The sequence below is a fragment of the Anomalospiza imberbis genome, chromosome 19 (assembly GCF_031753505.1).
Source record: "Anomalospiza imberbis isolate Cuckoo-Finch-1a 21T00152 chromosome 19, ASM3175350v1, whole genome shotgun sequence".
NCBI lineage: Eukaryota > Metazoa > Chordata > Aves > Passeriformes > Viduidae > Anomalospiza > Anomalospiza imberbis.
This window is the reverse complement of record NC_089699.1, coordinates 9,181,437-9,203,942: the sequence shown is the minus strand read 5'-3', so window position 1 is coordinate 9,203,942 and position 22,506 is coordinate 9,181,437. Positions and strand designations below refer to the sequence as shown.

Sequence of the window (22,506 nt, the reverse complement as noted above, 5' to 3'; positions counted from 1 at the left end):
ATATTCTCAGTAGCATATGTGCTATTATCAACACATCTTTCTGAACTCTGGGAGGAAACACCAGTCCTGAATTAAATTTTATAAAAAAAAAAAAAAAAATCTAACTCAACTTTATATTTTTCTATGCCACTACAGCTTTCTTTCACCTCATTTAAAAGCAGATCTTCAGTTTAAGCTGTCTTCCGCTGTCTTTGCAGACTCTTCACATAGTAGTCCTATAATGCAAAATTTTGGGAGAACAGACGATTAGACAGCATTAGGAGCATTTTGTTTACCATTCCTCTACACTCGCCCAGTTGTTAGCTGTCATCTTAACTCTACAAAAACATTACCATTGAACATGACTGGCATTAGAAGCAATGATGTAGCATTAATGGTTTAATATCAACATTAAATATTTAAGAGTTCCTAGCATACATAATGCAACTACGGTAACAAAGTATATTGCAAGAAGCTCATTTATCAGCTGTCACCTCCACTGTTAGTGCCTTATTTCAGGAATACAACTAAAGACCTTCTGTAAGAAAGCTATGTCAAGAGTGGGGAAAAAACTTCAAGTTATCCTTTCAATACATAATTGCCTATTGCTTAGCTGCTTCATTTCCCACAGTTTCCAGCATACATTCCTGCCATCGACACTGCCATCATTTGGTGGCACCTGTCTCTGCATTTACATCTGCCTTACAAGCCTGTTACCAGCCATTCCACTCTTCTGTGCTATGGGTGACTGCAAAGTCTCCTACACAGTAGGAAATATTAAGCACATACCTCTTAAAGACTTGAATTGCATTGAAAGTAACAAGGCGAATATTATGTAGTGTTTATTGCATTTTAAACTCTTTAAAGATATCTAATTCTGGGCAGCACTGCATCCCTACACACAGTTGAAAGAAAATTCCATTCTGTTAACATCAGATTTACAGTATTCACACAATACACAAAAAGTCCTTTTCACTAGCTTCAAAATCAAAAACACAACAGTAAGCTTAAAGATTACAGGCAACAGCATTCAAACATGGATGTGGGTAGAGAAAGGAGTACCTGGCATGAGTACCTGCTTAGTTTGACTGAATCCTTGATTTTTAATTTGGCTTTTCATGGGCCGCTCACAACACCAACGCTGTGTGAGGTATGGTAGTCAGCTGCAATAATTCATAAACCCTACACTTCCATCAATCCAATGCTACTGGCTCTCGAGTTACAGAACAAACTGCATTAGAATGCAAGGCAATAAAGCAAAAAAACTAGAAACATCCTTGACAAAGAAATACTAGCAGTTTATATGAAAACAAAGTAGTCCAACATGTGCCTCAAATATTAAGTATTTAAGCAAAAGTTTCTGCTGATGTACCAACACAATATGGACTTAAATACAAAACCAGTTCAACTTTTTTTAAAAAAAACGATAACAAAATCCCTAAAAATAAAAAAGGATAATTAATTTTTCTATGGTGACTATATTACAAATATGTCCCAAAGAGGCACACTAATGGGGGCATGAGTCTGCTACAAAATAGCTGAGACAAAACAATGTACCTCAAAACGTTTTGCAGGACTACACTGTCATTTCCTTCAGAAGGTGCTTTAGTTTGTCTTCTCACTTGACTTAGTTCCATCTTCATCTGTGCATACTTACGCTGCACTGTTAAACAGTAACAAAAAGCCCTAATCAAAGTTTGAAATAATGCACTTACCTCTGTCTGATCTGAGGTCATATCAGATCAGTTTTAATTGGACTGAGTGTCACCTTCAGATTTATTGTCTTCATTGGTCCCATTGACCTCATTCTTAGTCTCACTCTCCTTCGAGTCTGTATTTGTGTCTTCACTCTGTTTTTCTCGACTACTGGACTTCATACTACTTTTTTTATCATCAGATCCCCTCTTTTCTGCCATGAAAGAAGACATTGACCATGGATTTCAAAGTAAAAACAAACATTGCACATGTGAGATATATACTGCATACAACATGGGACAATTACTTTCTATAGCAATAACAGTAATACTTAAAAAATTACAGAAATAGGCTTCAGACTACCATGCTGGAATGGAGAGGGGACAAAATAAAGGTAGAAGGAGACAGTACAGGGTGGGAGAACAGGAGAAAGGTCAGACCTCCTAACAGAGGCAGCTACTCAGCTCTCTGTCAAAGTGAACAAACTGGGGGTAAAGAGGTTAGGCAGATGTGTAATTATGGTGCATGGCTTCCTTACTTATTATGGGACTCTTCTGGTCCCCACATTTTGATTTCTGATAGTGTATGGTTTGTTTTGGTTTATAATTCTCGTTAATTATGGCTCTTGAAAGAGAATCAGAAAAGAGTGGTGGGAAAATGCTTGACTGCATAATCAAAGAAATTGATACGTCCCAATTAAAAACTAGCAATCTCAAACTATCAAATACTTTGGGAAACAATATTAAGCACTGACAGCTTTGAAGGTGGAGATCAGCGGCAACCAAAATTAAATTTGAAGCTGCAGATTTGTCAGCAGTGCTAATTCTCAATTTTATAAAAACAGCAGTCATTTATAAATAACTAATTAAAAGGGCTTGGGGAGACAGCTTGGAAGATATATAAAAAGCAAGTTTTTTTTCAAAGGCAAAGAAACAGCAAGATGCGGGGGAAGGAGCCCCTCAAGTTGATCGTGAATTGGGAAGCTCACTGAAGCATTTGCTACACTAAAAACTCAATCTTCAAAAAAGGAAGGAAGCCAGAAGTAAAAATATTTCCATGGGAAGAAAAACATTCAGTATTAGAGCTGCGTGCCTCATCTGTAAATTCAGTATTTGCAAATTTAATAAAAATACCAATTCCTGCTGTATTATTTCACACCGTAATATTCAACTCTTGCTCAGTAAAGATACTCTGGAGAGAAAAAAAAAATCCAAAAAACCAACCTCTCAGATGTCATCATACAGAAAAACATTCATGCTCTTTTTTCTGATTATTTCCTGCTATCTGAGCAATCAAAATAATTAATAGATAGATATATCCCTGACACAGGAGCACACAGATCGAACACTCTGAAAAAGCTACTTTAAATAACATTATGACCTGACTGGCGTAACACACTTTTATATTCCAGGATACAAAGCAAGAAATAAGGCTTTAAAAGAGCAGCAACATCCCAACTTGTTTTATAGCAAACTACCAAAGGACAGGGTAAAGCCCTCACAGAGAAATGAGGGCAACTGCCTAATAACCACCAGTAGTGAGGATTCACCTGCAGCAGCACATCCAGTGCAGGGTGCTTGGAGGAAGCACACGGCAACATCACCCAGCTCACTGAAGGACTAAGTCACTTTGGGTCTGTCTGCCCTCAATTTGGCAACTCCGCAGGTAGATTGCACTCTAACTAACCTTGTTAAAAAGTCTTCTTTTTGTGTCTTAAAGGTATCTCCGGTGCACACGTGGATCCACTGAGGAATAGTAGTCTTGTTTCCCCGCAGAGGACTAGTAGTCAGTCCAATAATCTTATCTTCTGTCCTATGTAGATATGGTAGATCTTAATAGCCCTATGGATGTGCAGTGTGCAGGGTTTTGTTCTGTCTTGTTTGTGTCTTGAATGTGGTCAGGAAGGATAATTTTGTTTAAGGTTAAAAAAAAACTAATGAACTGTGGTATGAAAGATCAAACTCTTCTAAAAATTTTAGTATTAAAACAGATATACCATACCAAACCTCCAGTTTGCCAAGCAGAAATGAAAAAGTGTATTCAACAAATAGCCCAATAACTTTTCAACCCCTAGAGTATCTCCAAGAAGTTAAGTTCCTCCAGTGTATTTTTAATCAGTAAGAGAGAAAGCACATAAAATTAGTTTTCTGTTGGAACTGGGTGTATTATTTCAGGTGTGATCTATTAGGTATAATCACATAATATTGACTTTGCTTCCTCATTAAACACATGCACATTCTTCTGATTGAGTTTTGTGGGCAACTGAGATGTGTTTTGTGAGAATTCTTATCATGACAAAGTGAATTGCTTTACTGTTCAGAAAATCAAACATAATATCCAGTATTACTGAGGTGTTCTGGCAGTATTTGCTGAGATTTAATTGCTAACATTAAAACATGATAATAATTATTTTTATATAAGTATCAGAATCCAGATTAGGGAAGATAGAAAGCCAAGCCAAAGTGGTCTAGAGGCCCATTCCAGTATTAACCCTTCATAAAATGAAGGTACTTGGAAAGTAATTTTTGTTTTATTAAAACCCCCTATTTATTCCATCTGCTCTGAAGTTTGTTAACTCGAACAGTAGGTGCATTCTACTGGTTTATATTAAGCTAATGCTCAGCTGGTGTTTGTGGCTGGTGGCTCCTTTCTTTAGCAAAGGTACCTCTGACCCTGAAATCTGTGTCACAAAGCAGTGCCCTCATTCTTACACATACATTTTTCTTATAACCTTGGTTGCTGTCTTCTACAGTATCCTAGTGAACAAGAAACCAGGACTTCTGAATTTTCAAAGTGTGGGATTAATTTAATGTGCAATTGTACACAAGTCTTGGTAAACTGTTCCTTGGGGTTTTTCGATGTTAATATTCATGTTTGGAAAGCAGTCTGAGATTTCCAGATGAAAGGCACTACCATGAGTAGTGACAGCCTTTGCTGCTTACTTTTACAACTGCAGATCAGTGGTGGCTATAAAGACAAGTAGATTCTGAAGACAAGATTCCCAATGTACTAAGTTAAGATTTAACTTTGAAGTTACTGTTGTGCAAAAGCCACACACTTCAAATATATGAATCTAAAAGCTTTATTTTTAACTACCTATCTACAGTGCCACATTGCAAATATGATGATGCAATGGTGCTTACAGCTTCAGTACAGAAATTCAGTGTTGCCTTAGTAACTACTACTGGGTTTGGTTTTTTCCTTCCTTCCCTCCTCTTTTATATTTTCTGTTAAAAGATTTTCCTAACAAAGGGGAAAAAACCACAAACTTCTTCAGCATTACAGTCCTGCTCTAATGCTTATTTGTGCTTTTAAAAATGTTAGGATGGTACAGTCAAAAAAAGTAATTGATTTTCCCAGGTGGGATTTTCATCACAGCTCATAGCATCACCTCACTGTTCTCATTTCTGGTGGAAGAAAGTAGCAAGCAGCAAATAAAACAGCCAGCAAGGAAATCAGTCAAGTTAAAACTAAAAATACTTGAGACGTTGAAGAGAGTTCACTAGCTCCTCTATTTATGGGAAGATTAAGGCAAGAACTGAAAAGCTCAAAACCAGACCAAATTTGAATAAATAAGAAAAGTTATTTATATGCATAGATAACACACATTCAGGAGAACAGGACATTCTTCACCAAGTACCAGAAATCTGTTCATAAAGCAGGCAAAAAATCAGGTAGGAATTTTAGCAAATGGACAAATATAGGCTACAACACTGAACCTGAGTTTAAAGCCCGCACATCATTTCCACTGCCAATGAGCAAGCAACAAACCCACTCTCTTACACGGCAAAGGAAAATGAGAGAAGAATCAATACTAAAGGTGCCCCACAGTATAAACCAGAATAATTGAAACAGTCCAAGGAAGTCAGGGAAGAGAAATACATAAAGCATTACCAACATTTTGGCAACCAATCCACTGGATAAATACAGAGAAGGGTCAAGCAGACAGGCCTATGCAACCCAGACACATGCACAGAGCACCTTTCATTCCAGAGAACCTCCAAAGTACCTTAGAAACACAATTGTTTCATCCATTACTGATGATCAGCCCATGAAGTGGGGTGGCTGTTTCGGACTGGCCATTAGTCAGCTCCCCACCAGAGCCAGAAGTATTACGTTCCTATAGAAGTTCCAAAAGACTTTTAAAGGGGGAAATTTAGCAATAACAGTGAATTAGTATCTTCTCACGAAATGTGAATCTACAGTGTTCTCACTGTAGCTCTTTGTAATCTTAGTTAAAGTTTCTGAGCTTCAGCCTCTGGTGAAACAGTGAGTCACCGTGAATACTGTGGTACACGGCACGTACAGCTACAAAACCATTCCAAAAACTAACACAGCTTTCTGTTGAGACTCATCTGAATACTGACAAAGCAAAACTCACTTTCTTTAAACAACAAACAAATAAACAAAAAAAAAATTAAAAAAAAGGAGAAAGGTGGGGGGATAAGAGCAGGAGACTGGGCAGAAGGCATAAATTGTCATTTAGAGCATCACAGAGATTCTGCAGTATTTACCTTGGACTGCATTTATAGATTGGGAAAAAAACTTAAAAGCACTGTTAAAAGGATAATAAAGGAAACATGACAGTGTTGAGAAGTAATAGGTGGTACAGGTGAGAAGCAAGGCACCAACCTCCCATAAAACATGTACCTGCAAAGGTTAATTGCAAATATCCACTAAGAGTAGGACGATAAGACACTCACTCTTAGAAAATGATGATTACAGGATTATATTTTTCTAAAGGTAAACAGGTCTTAAAATATGTAAAAATCCTTGCACACTTCATCTGCAGACAAAGTGCAACAGGTAAGAGAAGGACACTGGGGTGTAGGTATGCACACACGTGTAGTGACGGTAACTGGAAAGAACAAAATGTTTCAAGTTGCTTACAGCAACACACACACCTTACAGAATGAGGTCTGATTTGGTACTAAGCACTTGCAGGCATTCATTGAAAAGTTAACAGCTTTTGAGACTCTAAGAAAAGATTAGTTTCAGAACTTGCTAAGAGCTCAGTCTTTATACAAACATACCTTTTTCTTTTGACTTCCTGTCTTGTTCTCGCTCTCTGCTTTTGCTTCTGTGCTTGTAGGATTTTCGGTCCCGGCTTTTTGACCGTCTCCTGTCCCTACTACGAGACCTGTGTTTCCTTTCTGATCTATCATGGCTTCTGCTTCTCCTCCGGTCACGACTCCTTAACATTCAGAGAGAATTTCAAAAACGTAAATCTCAGCTGCTGTTTTCGAACTCAGAATATGAAACAGTAAAACAGCAGCACTTTTAAATACAGTGATTACCTGCAGAAACCACATCTTAACATATTGTATAGAAATATTTCCCAGTACATAAGAAATATGCCCCCTTCATTTACTGAAACACTTAACAACATAGTTTAAAAGTATCTACCACCATGAAATAAAGACCAGCTGAAGGAAAAATCAAGAAACTGTATTTTTTGGGAGGATTCTTTGTTTGCTGAAAGCTTCCTCATAAAGCCACTTCCACCACTCTGGTTTCATCTTCCAAAAATGGAGAGAAGATAGTGACACTCAGCAAAAACTTGCTTATCCTTAGAACCAGTAAGGTGTGCCTTCACTTAAGAAGAAATACCTAAGTGAAGCTAACAAATCAGTGATGTGACTCAGACTGACAGGTAAGTCCCCACAAAATTTTTACCTTTTGGAAATTCACCTGAAAATACTTAAGAGACACACACAGAGGTACCTGCTTCGCCTTCTTTCTCTGCTTCTTGACCTTTTGTGGTCTCGTGAGCGGCTGCACCTCCTGTCAGATGTCCTGCTTGAATGCCTGCTCCGTGAGCGGCTCCTTTTACGTCTCTCTCTGTCACGAGCCCTCTCTTTTTCCTTTTCTTCCTCTTCACGTCGTCTCTTCCTTTCCCGCTCTTCTCTTTCCCGCTCCCTCTCTTTTTCCCTCTCTTCCCGTTCTAGCTTCTCTTTCTTCAACCTTTCATCACGGTCAGGCTCTTCCGTTCTTTTTCGTAACTTTTCCTTAAAAAACAAGTATACAGGAAGAAATGAAGATTACTCAAGACACTTAAGCTTACAGATTCTGAGGATGTAAAAGCCTAAACTTTTAAAATACTTTTATCTTCCAAACAAAGGATAGTGCTTCCTAAAATCCCTGAAATGAAAATCCTTTGTCTTGCAGAACCTTTTTCTGCTTGTCACTCTCACAAGAACAGAGGCCACACTACATTTCCTTAAAAAGGCCACAAAATTTCCCACCTGAATCAACATCTTTGCTTGTATCTAATGTCACAACAAATTACATAAGCAAAAGCACGGTGCAGGATTCCATTTCTTGGGAGTGTTTCACCCTCTTGAGAAAATCCACTGGACAGCCTTTTATGTATGTTGGAAAACCTCCAAGCATTTTTCATTTCAGTAACTGGAGGAAATACTTACTTTTAAATCTTCTACAGTAGCTTTTATTTTGGCATAACCCATGTGCTGCTTTCCCATCAAGTGGTCATCTACCCTGGACTGTGCATCTCCTACAATTAAAAAGGCTCCACAAACTTCACAAACTTCCATTTGTTTTTCCTGGGCTGCAAAGCTCTCAATGGTCTGAAAAAGAAGAATATTTGATATGGCAAAAGAGAAGTTTTAGTCAGTGAAGAGGTTTATAACTCTATGTTATTGTTGTCAAATCCCAGGCTCTACTGAAAGCTGAAATCACATCTACATGCTTTATCTTTGGTGCACTGCACTCCATCACAGAAAACAGGGAGAGAAGAGGCCACACTATGCCCATTCCCACATGGAAGGAGCCCATGAAAAACCACAGAACCATTACTCACTGCATTAACATGTACACACTCATACCTGCAGCCTCCTTGCAATATCAGAAAAAAATAAAGTTTTAAGTTTTTCTTTTAAAGCTTTCTTTTTCAGTTTTAAGATTTCTTTGACATCAACTGAAACGTCAAGAGCTGCAGAACTACCATGGAATATACTTCAAGGAATCAAAAGGCTAGAATACTCCATGAAGAAAACCAAAAAGAAATACTGGCTTCTATTCTGAAGTATAGTGATCAAATTAAACCACTGTTTCAACTGACATATGAGAAGTACACTGGAATTTCAACATAAACCTGGGCTCAAGAATCATACAGTATGGACATAAACCTGCTGTGTGCAACATTTAAGAGCTCTTAAAAAAACAAGTAATCATGCCTATCAACATTTTTTACAAGCTTTTACTTCATTAAGTATACCCCATAAAGTAAAAACTAACAATAGTCCCACATATATATCTCAAAAATTAACCGCATTTAAAAAAAATTAAAGTATTTGTAACATCTTTAACATTCCTCATTCTCCCACAAATCAAACAATTGTTAAGAGAACACATCAAACATTAAAACACATTTTTAACCAACAAAAGAAAATAATAAAAATCACACCACAAAGAAAGTTAAACAAAGCTTTGTATGTTTTTAATTTCTTAAACAACTGTTACAAAACCCAATCCACCAATTTTTAAGCATGTTTCAAATAACACAAGCAAAATGAAAAGAAAATCCCATTTTAATTAAAAACCCTAAAACAAATTAAAAGTCATTTCCAATTAATCACTTAAAGCAAAAAGTATGCCTCTATCTCTGCAAGTACAAAAATTGAGTCCCAAAGAAAAGTATCAAACCACATCACATCCAAGAATGTGTTAACAAAACAAAGTTCAAATTTATCTCCTCAAAACTAATACATCTTTTAAATAATTTTTGCTATGAAAGCATTTCTACTAGAATTATTAGTTTTTTTAACAAAAACAAGATCTCTCAATTATAAACAAAACCAACAATAAAATTTTCAAACTTACAATTTATTGAAACAACAGCTGGAAGGATTGAAACGAAGAGCTCTTAAATGTTGCACACAGCAGCAAGGGCTCTTAAAATATGGTACAGACATAATTGAATTTAAGATTTCAAACCGAATTCTTAACACAAGAATCTCAATTTGAGCATTTCATTAAACACCAAAATAAAATCTTTAAACTTAAGCTCCTTTTTATTAACAGGAACTTGATACTTAATGCATTCCCTCTGGCTTCTGTAGCTGTCAGACAGACAGATGTCTGTCACAGCCCTGACTCAAGGGCTTTCTCTAACAGTTATACTGGTAGTTCAGTAGAATTATATTGCAGAGGTCACAGGGCAAAGTTTAGCTGAGACCTCAACTAGAGGAAAGTGCAAGATCTCCTCCAGGACTGCTGGGTGAGTAATTTCATAATTTGCGTGCACCAAATCCACTCCCAAGGTAGAATGCCCAATCAATACACTGGATTAACACAGCCAGATGTCCTGTTACTATGTAATGAATTCTGCACAGACCTTGAATGCCTTCAGTGGAAGGACATGGTTATTTAGAATGCACTGGCCACCAAATTTTGATATGTCTCACAGAACTATGAACACATTACTCACTGAAGTCGTAGACCTCAGCAGTTCTCTCTCTTCCTTTAACTGTTCAACGAGTTTCATCATTCCTTGTGCTTCTTCCACCTTTCCTTCTGAACCTAGTTCTTCAATCTAAAAGGCAATAAAAAGATTAGAAGCTTATTTTTTGATCAAGTAACAAAAGTAAGAGTTCTCTCTCATGGCGGTTAAAAACCCCTCACCTGTTGAAGCAGTACATCAATTTTGTCAGTTAACACCTGAATCTTCTCCTCATTTTTACCGGTAGGTCCTGCTCCCTGTAAAAAGCACAAGAGTGAGTTGGGGCTTTTTTTGGTCGTTTTTTTATTCTTCTTTTATTAAAACAACTTAAACACACAAATGTATGTCTTCTCATATTTCAGAGACACTTGGGGAATAACCTCCCCCTGGCCTCTTCTCCCACAAGAAGCTACTAATGATAGTCTAGTCTAATATAAAATACTCCTCAACACAATTTACTCCACCCTTGTTAAGTCTAGTCACACTAATTCCTCCCAAATCAACAGAAATGGCCCAAGATCCTGGCCCATAAAAGGTAAGAAAACTGTATTCAAAGTCCTAACTTTAAACACTGACACTCCCATGCAGCTATTACATATCTTTGCACATTCAAGTATGACTTAGAGGTTCTGTAGGCTTTAAATTTCAGTCTCTGAGTGTAAAATGCAAAAAGAATCTGACTTCAAAGATGTATTTGTTAGCAGTGTCCTCTCTGCAGGCTGCCAAAATAGACTAATTGCCACCCTCCCACCTCTGCTCCACAAGTGGTATCTCAACTTGATACTGTCCACAGCTCCTTCTGAAGCAACTGGACTTTGTACAGAACAGTGAGGTGGGGCAGCAGAAAGAGCAAGGCTGTCCTGGCAGTCACAAAACTCAGAGAGCACAGGCCACAGACCCTGCTCCAAATCCATCAGGGAAAAAGATACAGCTTGCTAGTGCAGGGAGGGAGGAATGTGCACCTAGTGGAGAGAAGGTAAACTGAGGTTGTCAGGGTAAAGACAACACCTGATAGGTAGAGGATAGATGCTTATTCTGAGGAAACAAGAGATGGCTCTTGGTGGCTCTGGAGTCACTTGGCTCATCCATTAATGCCAGATGCAATCTGCTGGCTAACAGATGAAAAATCTTATTCATCAGGAATCTTCTGGATAATAATGAGTTTCACATGAATAGATAAGATCCTGAGGATGCTATCTACAGGAAAAGCTGCCTCAATGACTCCTGCAGACTCACCCCAGAAGACTGTTGGTTCTGTGACAGAGCCAAACGAGCATGGCCCCTCCGGATCCTGCGCTCCACCTCTGCAAGCAAGCTCTGCAAATAGCGCAGGAAGTCTCTCTCATAGCCCACCTTCATAAACCGAGAGCTTTTCTCATACCTGAGAAAAGATTTTAAACATGAGAGTTCACATCACTCTGTAATAGATGAAAACTAAGTAACAAGACACACAGTATTATAAATTCTTGCTCATGGTAAGAAAATATTACATATTTAAATAAGTAATTTTTATTTAAATAAAAATTTAAATAAACTTTTGCAAATAAAAAGAGCAAGTAATTAGTAATGGTTGGGGCTGTTATTAACAAATTGCAAAGATACCACAAACTCTATTTACCTTAAAGTATCAAACAACAAACTTACTGTTTGCGTAGATTTTCATCATGAATTTTTTCACAAGGACCTAAGGCGACAACACAAAAAGCTTAAGTTTGCATTCCTAAATGTTGTATTCATATTCCACCAACATTTGTTTGTGCATCATGACAGAACAGAGCTATAAACATTTCACAAAAGCTTTTATGCTTCTGCCTGTCTGCTTCCTTTGCTTGGATCTTGAAAAACACACTGAAGAAAAAGAATGCCAACGTTGTTAGGTAATTATAAAAAAAAGAGACTACATATGAAGTGGTGATAAAAAATCTCCAGATCAAGTTTTACATCAGTAAATTACAAACTATGTATATACAAATATACAAACTATGTAACACCCCTAAACACCTGGGGCTAAAAAAAAAAAAAAAAAAGAAAAAATTACATACGAAGGGAAATTTCATCAGGCACTTTCTAATTTCCAGGGTTCTCTGCAACATACTGGCTACTTAAAACAGATCTTCAGAGTAAATTAGGAGGTATGTGCACTGACTTCATGAATGTGACTGTGTTAAAATTCCTCACCTTCCTCAGACTCTCAAACTCTTCAACAGACTTAAAAACTACCACTAAGGCAAAAAGTCTGGTTTTGCTAAGTTAACATCTCCAAACTACATGCTACATGCAGCCATCAACTACCAGTAATTTAGAGCTGATCTTCAGAAATAACTATTACAGTAAGTGAATCTTTTACTCTAGGTAAAGCAGCTCAATCATATATAGTCACACAAAAACAGGTTAAAACCCTGCCCAGGCAGAGGAACCCAAACTACAAACTGCCACTTGAGCAGGAGAAAAGCACCCCACACCCAGTAACTTAGCTTATACAGTAAGAAAAAAATTTTAAGAAGCATTTTCATTTAGACAAAGTAGGATCTGGAATAAATATTACTTTTAGCATACTGTATCACTGGCAACCCTTGAAATGAAAAAAAAAAAAAATCAGAGTGTTTTGACAGAGCAATTAACAATAAAAACATAGTTTGCAAACAAAAGCTCAACTGCTCAACTGTAATTACTTTTCTGTAAATAAAAATGTCATGACTTATAAACTTACCTAAATCAGAACGGGTATTTGTAAATAATTCAGCTGGGCAAAAGCCACAAAGGTAGTATTTGCAAACCTGACAGAGAAGAAAGAAACGGGCATCATTTTTTGCCTCTTGAATTGAAATTTGTATGTAATTGCTTTTTTTACTAAAACACAAAGTTTAGTGTCAAAGTTTCCTTTGAACATAGTAACATTTCTAAAAATTTTACACCCCCTTTATATTTCTTGGCAGCAGTAAGTGGTACAAGATTCATTTTGATGACAAAACACCAAAAATCTTACTTTTCTTTGCAATAGTAATAGTTCTTAATTCTACCACTAAATATTTAAGATTAGAGGAAAGCGTCATCAATTTATAAACATAAATATTTACTGTTTCCAAAGGAAAGGCATGAGATCAGACTGAACTATTTAGTGAGTTTCAGTGAAATTCTTAACTGTGAAATGCCACAAGAGATGAGAACAATTGCCATGGAAGCATGGAACACGCATCCTCGGCTTGCCTGGGACAACTCTGTGTTCAGCCTTCACTCCCCCAGAGCTACTGGCCTGGAGAACCGGAGCCACCTGTACCCAAACATTAGGTACTGTCCCAAGGACTTTGACGGCAATTAAAAGTCAGAATTATCCAGAAGCTTTCCCACTCCAATGCTTTTACAATTCCCTGCTTTAAGAATGACAGTCAACAAGACACTATATAGCTCTTCAGGCAGAAAAGGCATTCGTTTTAATCTTGTTTCCTGCCAACTAGAAAGGGTTTGGTTTGTTTCTGCACAGTCTGGTTTTACATTATTGAGTCAGGTTCCTTTTCTGATAACAAAAACGACCATCAGAAAGTTCAAAAACCCATAAACCTGTTAATCTAAGTCAATAAACACTTAACGTATGATGGATAAAACCAGCTTTTGTTAAAAAGATTATTCACCCTCATCCATGAGCATGAGCTTAGCTAGTCAAGTTGGTCAGTTCCTGAAGTTTATGAGACAGAAATATCTCCTTTCTATCCACTGGAACAGCCATAAGGGTAGAATGAGAAATACCTTCATCCCTAACTTCATAAATAATCTTAAATAATTAACTTTTCATTAGACCCTCCTCACAAACGTGACTGCCATTAATTAAGGTGTAAATCCAAAACTAGCCTGGACATTCTTCCAGCACCTCCTTTATGTTACACCAGTTCCTAATAGTTGGGAATCTAATAACTGTGAATGCATTACAGCCTAGTTCTAATCCTCCCACGTATCCTCTGGACAAAGACTTGCAGTATCTTATCTCCCAAGATAGAGACTGAAATATTTGAAGAAACGGGAGTAAGGACAGAGGACCCAAATACCAAGACCTCACAAAAAACCCTGTGATACCCGTTGATCAAATTAGATCAGCCTGATTTATTTTTCCAAGCTAACTGCCAGACTGCAAATCAGCCTACGGAAGTTAAAACTCTACTAACTGCTTTACAGATTATTCAGAAAAACAATCAGGCTTTCTATTAACAAACCACGGAAAAGAAACACAAACAAATCTCTTATTATGCAATTTGGATACTCCCGTGATCCAGGTTTGGACACTGGTACCGATCTGAAGCAATTAAACAAGAATAGTTAAGAAAACATGTGAAATGACCTTTTTTTTTTTTTTCTTCTCAGAAGGAAGGAGAAAGTTACTGGACAATATCAGATTTCAGAATCTGCTCTTCTCTGAAAGCTGCAATATCCATTGTTTTACTACAGTCACTTCAAAGGAACAGTTTCTGGGATGGATTTCTGTATTAGAACACAGAAATGTAATTTCTGTATACATTCTCTTCTTCCATTTTCTCATACTCATATCCAAGTATAAGGATCAGCAGAAAGACACTTCCCAAAAAATTTCAGAGAAGGATTCAACAATTTCCTAAGACAGAGAGCACAGTAATGGCAGTCTGACCACACGATATTGTTAAAAGTGTTGCAGATTATCTTCTATCAACAAAAAGACCTAGGCAAATTGGCCTGTAACAGTTTAGAAACTAGTAGTAGCAAAAGAAGCAAAGGAAAAGTCATTAAAAGTATGATGAACAAAACAAAAAACCCATCTTCAATAAAACCAGAAAGAATTACTATTATTATGAAACAGCATTACTCGGAAAATCCTCTTTTTATTAACTGATGGTTACAGCTAAAAGTTGCAGTAACCAATACTAAAATATGAGGTTTAAACATGCCATACACTGTATTAATTATTTATATATTAAAACCCCAAACCAAACATGAGCCATATCAAACAAACAAAAAAACTCAAACCCAAAATAATGACAAAACACACACACACAGAGCAAAAAGCTGCCATAATTTTCTTCTTCCAGCTCTAGATGCTGCCACTCTAGCACCAGGATGGCACTCAGTGAATTACTTGACATGTTCTCCTAGGAAGCAGCCTACAGAGAAATACTCACTTCAGAGTGGTTCAGACCACCGTGGCTGAAGCGATTTTCTTCCCCTCTCATACCTATTTCACTATGCTCTTCAACTGAGTTTGCTTCAACAGGAAAATACAACTTGCTGGAATCCTGCAGAATCTTGCAGGTTATCATTCCAGCTCAGCTTCACTGAGTGTAACATCTACCATTCCCAGGCTGGTCTTCAACTGCACTTTCAATCAATCCTAAGTAATCAATAGTGAGTGGGAACAGTAAGGGAAAAGGAATGGTTTAAGCATCAGGGAACCATTAGAGGACTGAAACAGAGATGACTGATAAGCTTCAACTGGCATCACGCATCCATGGTTTATCAGGCCACTGTACTCATCACAAGGAATATGAAAACACATTCTGTATCTGGAAGTTTGGTAGGCATAACTTCCAATGCAGGTAACCAGCATTTACTCCTTTTTGCAGAGTTATTCTGCCAACTCCGCCAGCGAGAAGGTGCAACAGACAAGAGTCAGTGTCAAACTGCCGGTGCAGGATAAGCCACAGCTTGGGTCTCAAAGCCCCTGGGTGCTCACATTTTGATAAGACACTATGACACTACAACAAACAGGGATGCTTGGAACTTTCCACTTCTTCATCACAAATTCACTAACCCCTGAAATCTCTTGGAGGTGGGAAAGTAGTATCCTTTACATTCAAGTCCACTAAGTTAACAGCAAAAATTGCAAGCTCAATTGGAGTTTGGGAAGCAGTTCAAAGCTCTCCCATATAAAGAAGCTACTGACAGCTCTATATTGTTAATGCTTCTACATTAACATGTTTCTCTTCTGCAAGAAATCTATTTACTGATGGAGAAGTATCTAACAGTAACAATTACAAAAGCAAATTCATTTAGAGAGACAATTCCTAGTAAAAAGGCTGAGAATAAAATCCCGCAGACTGTGGCTTACACATCAAAAACTAGTAAATTCCTTCTCATAGTTGAGTTCTTTGAATCCATTAAAGCTCACATGCAGCAGACATTTTAAGAGCAATGCCTACCCACCCAAACAAACATCAGCCCTTCTCCCGAACCCACTCTTAAAGATAAATGTTATTTATTGTAGGAAGAGTATTAGTAATGAAAAGTTAAGTCTTCTCCCTCCGTCCCCTGGAGGATTAAGTCCTTAAATTCTACCTAGATACAAAGCAATTTAGGTCGCTGCCATTATAAAAGTAAAAGCAGAATACATCATAAATCCATCCCATCATACCCTGAATACAAACCAACACTTTGAGAAACTGCATTATCAGAGCTGATTGCTCACAGTCATTTGTCTCTAACAGCTCTTCCTCCCTCTCCAGTTTCTGAAAACCCCGAGTTTGCCTTGAAGAAGTATCAAAATTTCAAACCTTACAGGTGAATGGGCAGCCCATGCTGTGCTGTCTTGTACTACAGAATAACCTCAGAATTCTTATGCAATTGCTATTTCTGTAAGAACTTGCTTTGTGCAGGTGGCATATTAAAGCAGGAAGGTGTGAATCAATAAAGAAATATACTTTGTCTAGAGATACAATAGTAAGCAGAAAGACTAAAATACATGATACTAATAATTTCTTCCTGCACACAAAACAAAGCCTTTTTGCCAAAACCAGGATTGATCACCTAAGGGCATGCCATCATCCTGAAATATACCACAAATGGAATTCCAATTTTTAAAGATTAAAGGCTTTAATCATGTCAAAGTTTTATAGTAAGAACTTAAGCTCTACAAAAGCTTTTAGAATATATGATCTACATGTTTCATTGGCACTGCAAATAAATCACACACTGAGCTATCACACCCTCTGCTTCCACACTTTCCACTTCCATCTTGTATTTCACTGCACCTTCCAGTTTCTGATAGCCACATGGATGCAATCTCCAAAGAATAAGCAAAATACAAATGAGCTTCTTGTGATAATCTTCCACGTTCAAAAGTGATTAAATGGGACACAAAATCCTACACTTTGGGATCAATACAACATGCTGGCATTGGGCAGGTTGCATGGTGATCAATGGCTAATCTCAAAAGAAATTACATTAGCAGATGTATTTCAACTGAAAAGCAGGACAGCAAGCAGAGGAATTAATGTTACCATTTGAACCTTATCTGTATTTCCTGTCTTTTAAAACATGTCAGCATTGCAATTTTAATCTTTAGGTGACAAAGGAAGTCAAACTGTTTAACAGCAGTAATTGTTGGGGTTTATGAACTCATCAGTTGACTACAGGAATCTAGGAAAACATTCCTTGCAGAAAGTTTGTATTTAATCATAAATAAAAGCAGAAGCAGAGCAAACAGCAGCAGATCCTGCAGGACTGAAGGCTCAACCCTAAGCCTGTAACTTTCCCACTGCTCTCAGACACAGGACAGCTCTCACTTTCTGAACTGTCAGAGGACTGGGAAGGAGAGACAAGGCCCTGTTTCTAAAACAGCAAAACAGAACAGCTTAGAGACCGAGTCCTTTGGTTATAGTCAAACTCTTCAGCCTAAAGCTCTAAGTGAAAAGAAGAATTTAAAATACTCAGTAATTTGTTCATTTCAAGATGAAGAAAGTAATCTGAACTTACTAAAAGTGAATGATGGGGAAAACAAAAACCAACCAAGAAAAGAAGTCTTTCTCACCTTAATGAATAAACCAAACCAATCCCCTTACCTGTTCTACCTGGGCCAACGTGGCTCAAGCCATTCACCTTGTATTCCATGTATTTCATCTAAGTCCTCCTTATTTTAAATTCACAATCAAAGGAAAATATCTAACCAGACACCCAGCTGAATTATTTTCTTAATAAACTAAGTCTAGAAACACATAAACAAGGTCATGAAAACTTCCTGAATTCACAATTTCTTCCTGATGTGCACTGCTTACCTACACAGAAGCATTTTTCAAGGAAAGTGTGGTTCCTCACACTTGAAAAATCTAAGGTAAGATAGCTATTGGTCCTTACATCATGCAAATTTAACCACTCCAAACAAATTCATACAAGTATTATCCTCCTTTATAATGATCTAAATCCCACAGAAAAACATGAAATCTTGTCTTTGATTAAGATACAATTTAGAACAGCTAAACCCAAGTATTTCTCCCTCCACCCAAATAAACAACATCCCAAGCAAATGCTAAAGGGAGAGCAGCTAAATGTGCAGCTTAAACCACAGAAATTCCTATAACTTAAGTGATACATATTTGTAACTGCGACACTTTCTTTTAACATACACCATATCGAATAAAAGGCATCATGAACGGGAGAAAATAAAATTTAAAAAATCATCAGTGTTCATCTCTCCCAAAGCAGCAGCAGCAGCTATAGAAACTTTGTAGGTACCACTGCATTTTCCTGAAATAACTTACAATTCAACTATGATAGCCAAAACTAACTCATCATTCATTAAAGCTCAACCAACTGGAGAAACCTCAATTAATAACAACAACAACAACAAGAACGTTGTCTTGTTTGGGCCACTTACTGCAGAAAACCAATGAACACCATATTAACAATAGTAGGTAAGTACTCCTAAACAACAGTCTTGTTTAGGATAGTGTCCGTCCTCCCCTCCCAGGGAGATTTCTCTGAGTGAGGAAATATGGAAAGAATAAAGCCTTTCTTAACCAAATCCTCACTTTCTAAAGTCTTATGGTCTTTTTGTGGTACAAGCTCCAGACATTAACGTCGGTACGCGGGTGCCCTTCTTTTTCCTCCCCCAACACCATCCTCAGGAAGATATCCAGATCCATTTATCTCCCAAACCAGAACACCTGTCTCATCCCCCTTCGTGCAAGTCAGCAGCTTCCACTCAGAAGTGCTGAATTCCTTTAACCGCCCCGCCGCCTTATTTTTGTGTTTCCCTACGGGAGACCTCCGCCACCAGCAGCTCTCTGCAAACCCCCGTTCCCGTTAACGGCGGCGCCGGCGGGCAGAGCCTTCCTCCGCAGACACTCAAACACCGGGCCTGTCTGTCCGGTAGCCCAACAACAGCCCGGCTGTGTCAGGCTCTTCCTCCTCCTCCTCCTCCTCCTCCTCCTCCCCGGTGAGACTCGGCGCTGTTCCCGCGCACGGCCAGGCCCGGCCCGCCCCAGGCCGCCATCCAGGCCCAGCACGGAGGGCCCAACCCGCACCCCGACAACCCACGCGGAACCCCCGCTCTGGCCGGCACCTCACCCCTTCCCTCTTCCCCCCTTCCCGCAGTTGCCCCCGGCCAAGAGAAGCCGCCCATGTCGCTCCGACAAACTCCCGGCTCCGCGCAGTGTGCGAGAGCAGCGAAGGAGGGAGGAGAGAGGCGGCCCCGCTGCACTCACGCTCTCGTGGTCCCACCGCACGTTGCTGCGCTTTTCATCCGGGGCCAGGTTCCTGTCCCGGCCCATGAGCTCGTCGAGGAGCTGGGCGGCCGATATCATCGTGAGCTGCGGGCCGAATCCCCCTCGCCAGACACCAGCTCGGCCGCCTCGCCCCGACAGCCCGCGCCGCGCCTGACGGACACAAAATGGCGGCGGTGGCTGGCCCTGCCCACAATGCACAGCGCGGGCCGAGCCCGCCGCGCTCCTCGCCCTCACGGCGCTCCCGTGCTGCCCGGGCCGAGCTGCCGTGGGGCACGCAGGCAAGAACGGGGAGTCGGGACAAATCCCGGAGCGCGGAACCACCACAGTCGCGTGTGGATCCGCGTGAGGGACGGAGGGTGCAACGCAGAGGGTGTCCTGCCCAGTGAGGCGGCATGACAGCTAATGTCCAGCTCCCTGTGGTGTTGCCAGAAATAGGTTAGAAACTGTTGTAAAAGAGTTGATAATTGTTAAGCATGTACTGTTAGCTTGGTTATTGTATTGCAAAAGGCGTTAAAAGGGTAGTTAGAAGAAATACGGTACGTTGAGTACACCTGAAGTGTACCACGCCCCCAGGCGAAGCGAACCGGCCCGGACAGAACTGTAATGGGCCAACCAAGGGCCTGAAACCTTCATGCAAATTCAGGATCCCAACAGAAACCAATCCAAAGGAACAAAAACCAGCATAAAAAGGGGGCACCCGACCCAGTGAATCCGTGCCGCTCCGCCTGGAACATCGGGGCTGTCGGTTCTCAGGAAAGGAAGAAGACCTAGCACTGGCGCTGCAGCATCCTCGACGGGAACGCTCCTCCTTGACCCGCGGGCCCCCGTGCTTTAAGCCTTATTATAATAAATGCTGAAATCACTTTTAGTACCGGCAGCGTGTTCCCGTTTTTAACAGTATCACTGCTGATGGTAACCTGTTGTGAAAAATGCATATTTTATGATTGGCTTTTCGCAAATATTAAATTGAATACTATATGTATTTTGTTATATTGATTAGAATTGCTGTATTAACATTTTAATAGTATGGTAAATGTAGTTTTGTAGTTAAAATAGAACCTGTGTATGTGGTTTTTTTTTTTTACTAGCTCAAGCAAGAGATGAGATAATGAAGAAACTCTTCACACAGAGATGACAATGATGGGGGCCCATAAAGAATTACTGCCTCCTTATCAGAAAAGACAAACATTCTTCCACCTTCTCTCCGTCTTTATGGAACCACCAGGATTAAGGGGAAGAAGTTGACAAAAACCAGAAAAGTTCTTAATTTGCAAGGAATTTATGCATCATGTATGAGATATATGAATATGCAACAGGCTACTGCTTTTAAAGATTATTCCTTTGTTCACAAGGCATGCTTATCGGGCTTAAGTGCCCGAGAGCATCCGGACGTCCGTAATTCTTTGCTTTTTATTGTCTTGTAATTGTCCTAACTCTAAATTTTCATTACTCTAATTGTATTACTATTTTTATAACTATTTTATTATTATTAAACATTTAAAATTTTAAAAACCAAGTGACTGACATTTATAACACTGTCACGACAGACAGTGTCCAGCCCAGTGCGGTGTCAGAACACAGGGACACAGCACAGAGACACAATGCTGTGGCCTTGCCGGTCGTGGCTGCAGGCTAAGGACACGGGCCTGGACACAGCTGAAGCAGTGCCATAGTTCCCTCTCCATCCTGGCAGGAGAAAGTCACCCAAACCGCTCCTGATGCGCTGCTTCTGAGTCCCAGCCCTGAGTGCCTCCAGCTGTGCATGTTCCCATAGGAATTCAGGGAATTGTAGGATCACTGTGGTTGGAAAAGGCCTCTAAGATCAGTCCAACCATCACCACAGTCACCAATAAACCATGTCTTCATGTACCATATCCACATGTTTTTCGAACACTTTGAGGGATGATGACCAGCGCTTCTCTGGAAAGCCTGTCCCATGCTTGACCAGTTGAGGGAGAATAGAAGTCCTGCATATGTAAGAAAAATCTTAGTCTTTAACCTTGGAACCAGCCCATTTTGTTTTCTGCTCTAGATGTGACTTTGTACTCGATATATACTGAATTTCACATAGCAGTTGTCAACTATTTCTCAATTACTCAACATCGTTTTGAAAGTCCTAAGTACAAACAATTAATTAAAATTTTAATTGTATCATATTTTTTGAAAAGCTTGAAACCAATGTTTATGCTGATCCTGTAAAACACGCTTACACTGACAGCAACCTTGTTTTGCATCACTTAGGGCTTCACGCAAGCACCAGTTGTTACCTGAGGAGTTTCCTTTTGGAAATGTCTCCCTAATGCAGCACTGTGAGGCACCACAAACTTCTTTCAAACTTTGCAATTTTGTAATGATTTAAGAACCCAAAGGAACAGCTGAAACAGTGTGATTGAAATCAACGTAGCACAAGGTATGGTTTGAATTTTCAGTCAATATCCTGCATTGGGGTTTGGGGATGGGAGGGAAGGCAGGGTGCTGGTGCTGGGAACTGGGGCAGAACTGGGCTGTTTCAGTTGCTTTGTAACGCTCTGATTGCATCGATGAAGCAAACAGGTACACTGGAGTCCAACTACTGCAAAATTCCTTGGCATGCTGCCATGGCTGCACAGAGCAACCTGGAATACAAAAGTCTGAGTGAAGTTTGAAATTATTATTTTGACTTTTTATAGTGGTAAAGTTTTTACTGACTGCTCTGTAACTTGGTTTAGGACAAATCCACAACGACAAAAAACAGCTTTTCAAACCGAACCATGCAAATGGCAGGAATTACCTATAATCTTTCCAGTTGCTTTGCAGACAAATATTGATCTTTATTTTACTTATGTTTTTTAGAGATTCTTTGACTCTGTTGAGAATGCACAAAGATGGTAAGAGTTTCCTATGCAGGATAAAAGGATACCCCATCTCTGGAAG

General features: G+C 39.2%; 1 protein-coding gene across 6 annotated transcripts; it reads right to left on the bottom strand.

Annotated features, from left to right (window-relative positions):
- Positions 1-88: 88 nt before the first annotated feature.
- LUC7L3 (LUC7 like 3 pre-mRNA splicing factor) lies at positions 89-19,763 on the bottom strand. Of its 6 annotated transcripts, XM_068209610.1 has the most exons (13): positions 19,573-19,763; positions 12,846-12,912; positions 11,780-11,819; positions 11,372-11,516; positions 10,318-10,392; positions 10,124-10,228; positions 8,100-8,261; positions 7,399-7,682; positions 6,708-6,868; positions 1,748-1,888; positions 1,537-1,642; positions 1,055-1,120; positions 89-215 (listed from the first exon to the last, which is right to left on the bottom strand). In XM_068209610.1, exons 1-12 carry the CDS (start codon positions 19,669-19,671, stop codon positions 1,096-1,098), a joined length of 1,410 nt encoding a protein of 469 aa, XP_068065711.1. In that variant the 5' UTR covers positions 19,672-19,763; the 3' UTR covers positions 89-215; positions 1,055-1,095. The 6 variants fall into 6 exon arrangements, 5 of the variants coding, with proteins under 5 accessions (XP_068065711.1, XP_068065710.1, XP_068065712.1 ...); XM_068209609.1 differs by having other exon boundaries at positions 89-1,120; XM_068209611.1 differs by lacking the exon at positions 1,055-1,120.
- Between the last annotated feature and the right edge of the window lie 2,743 nt (positions 19,764-22,506).

Excerpts from the sequence above, each read along its gene's own strand:
- LUC7L3 (XM_068209608.1), bottom strand. The coding sequence starts at position 19,671 with ATGATATCGGCCGCCCAGCTCCTCGACGAGCTCATGGGCCGGGACAGG. Across the intron at positions 11,820-12,845 it reads AAATACCCGTTCTGATTTAG|GTCCTTGTGAAAAAATTCAT; the intron begins GTAAGTTTATAA and ends TTGTCGCCTTAG. Across the intron at positions 10,393-11,371 it reads AGAACCAACAGTCTTCTGGG|GGAGCAGGACCTACCGGTAA; the intron begins GTGAGTCTGCAG and ends TGCTTTTTACAG.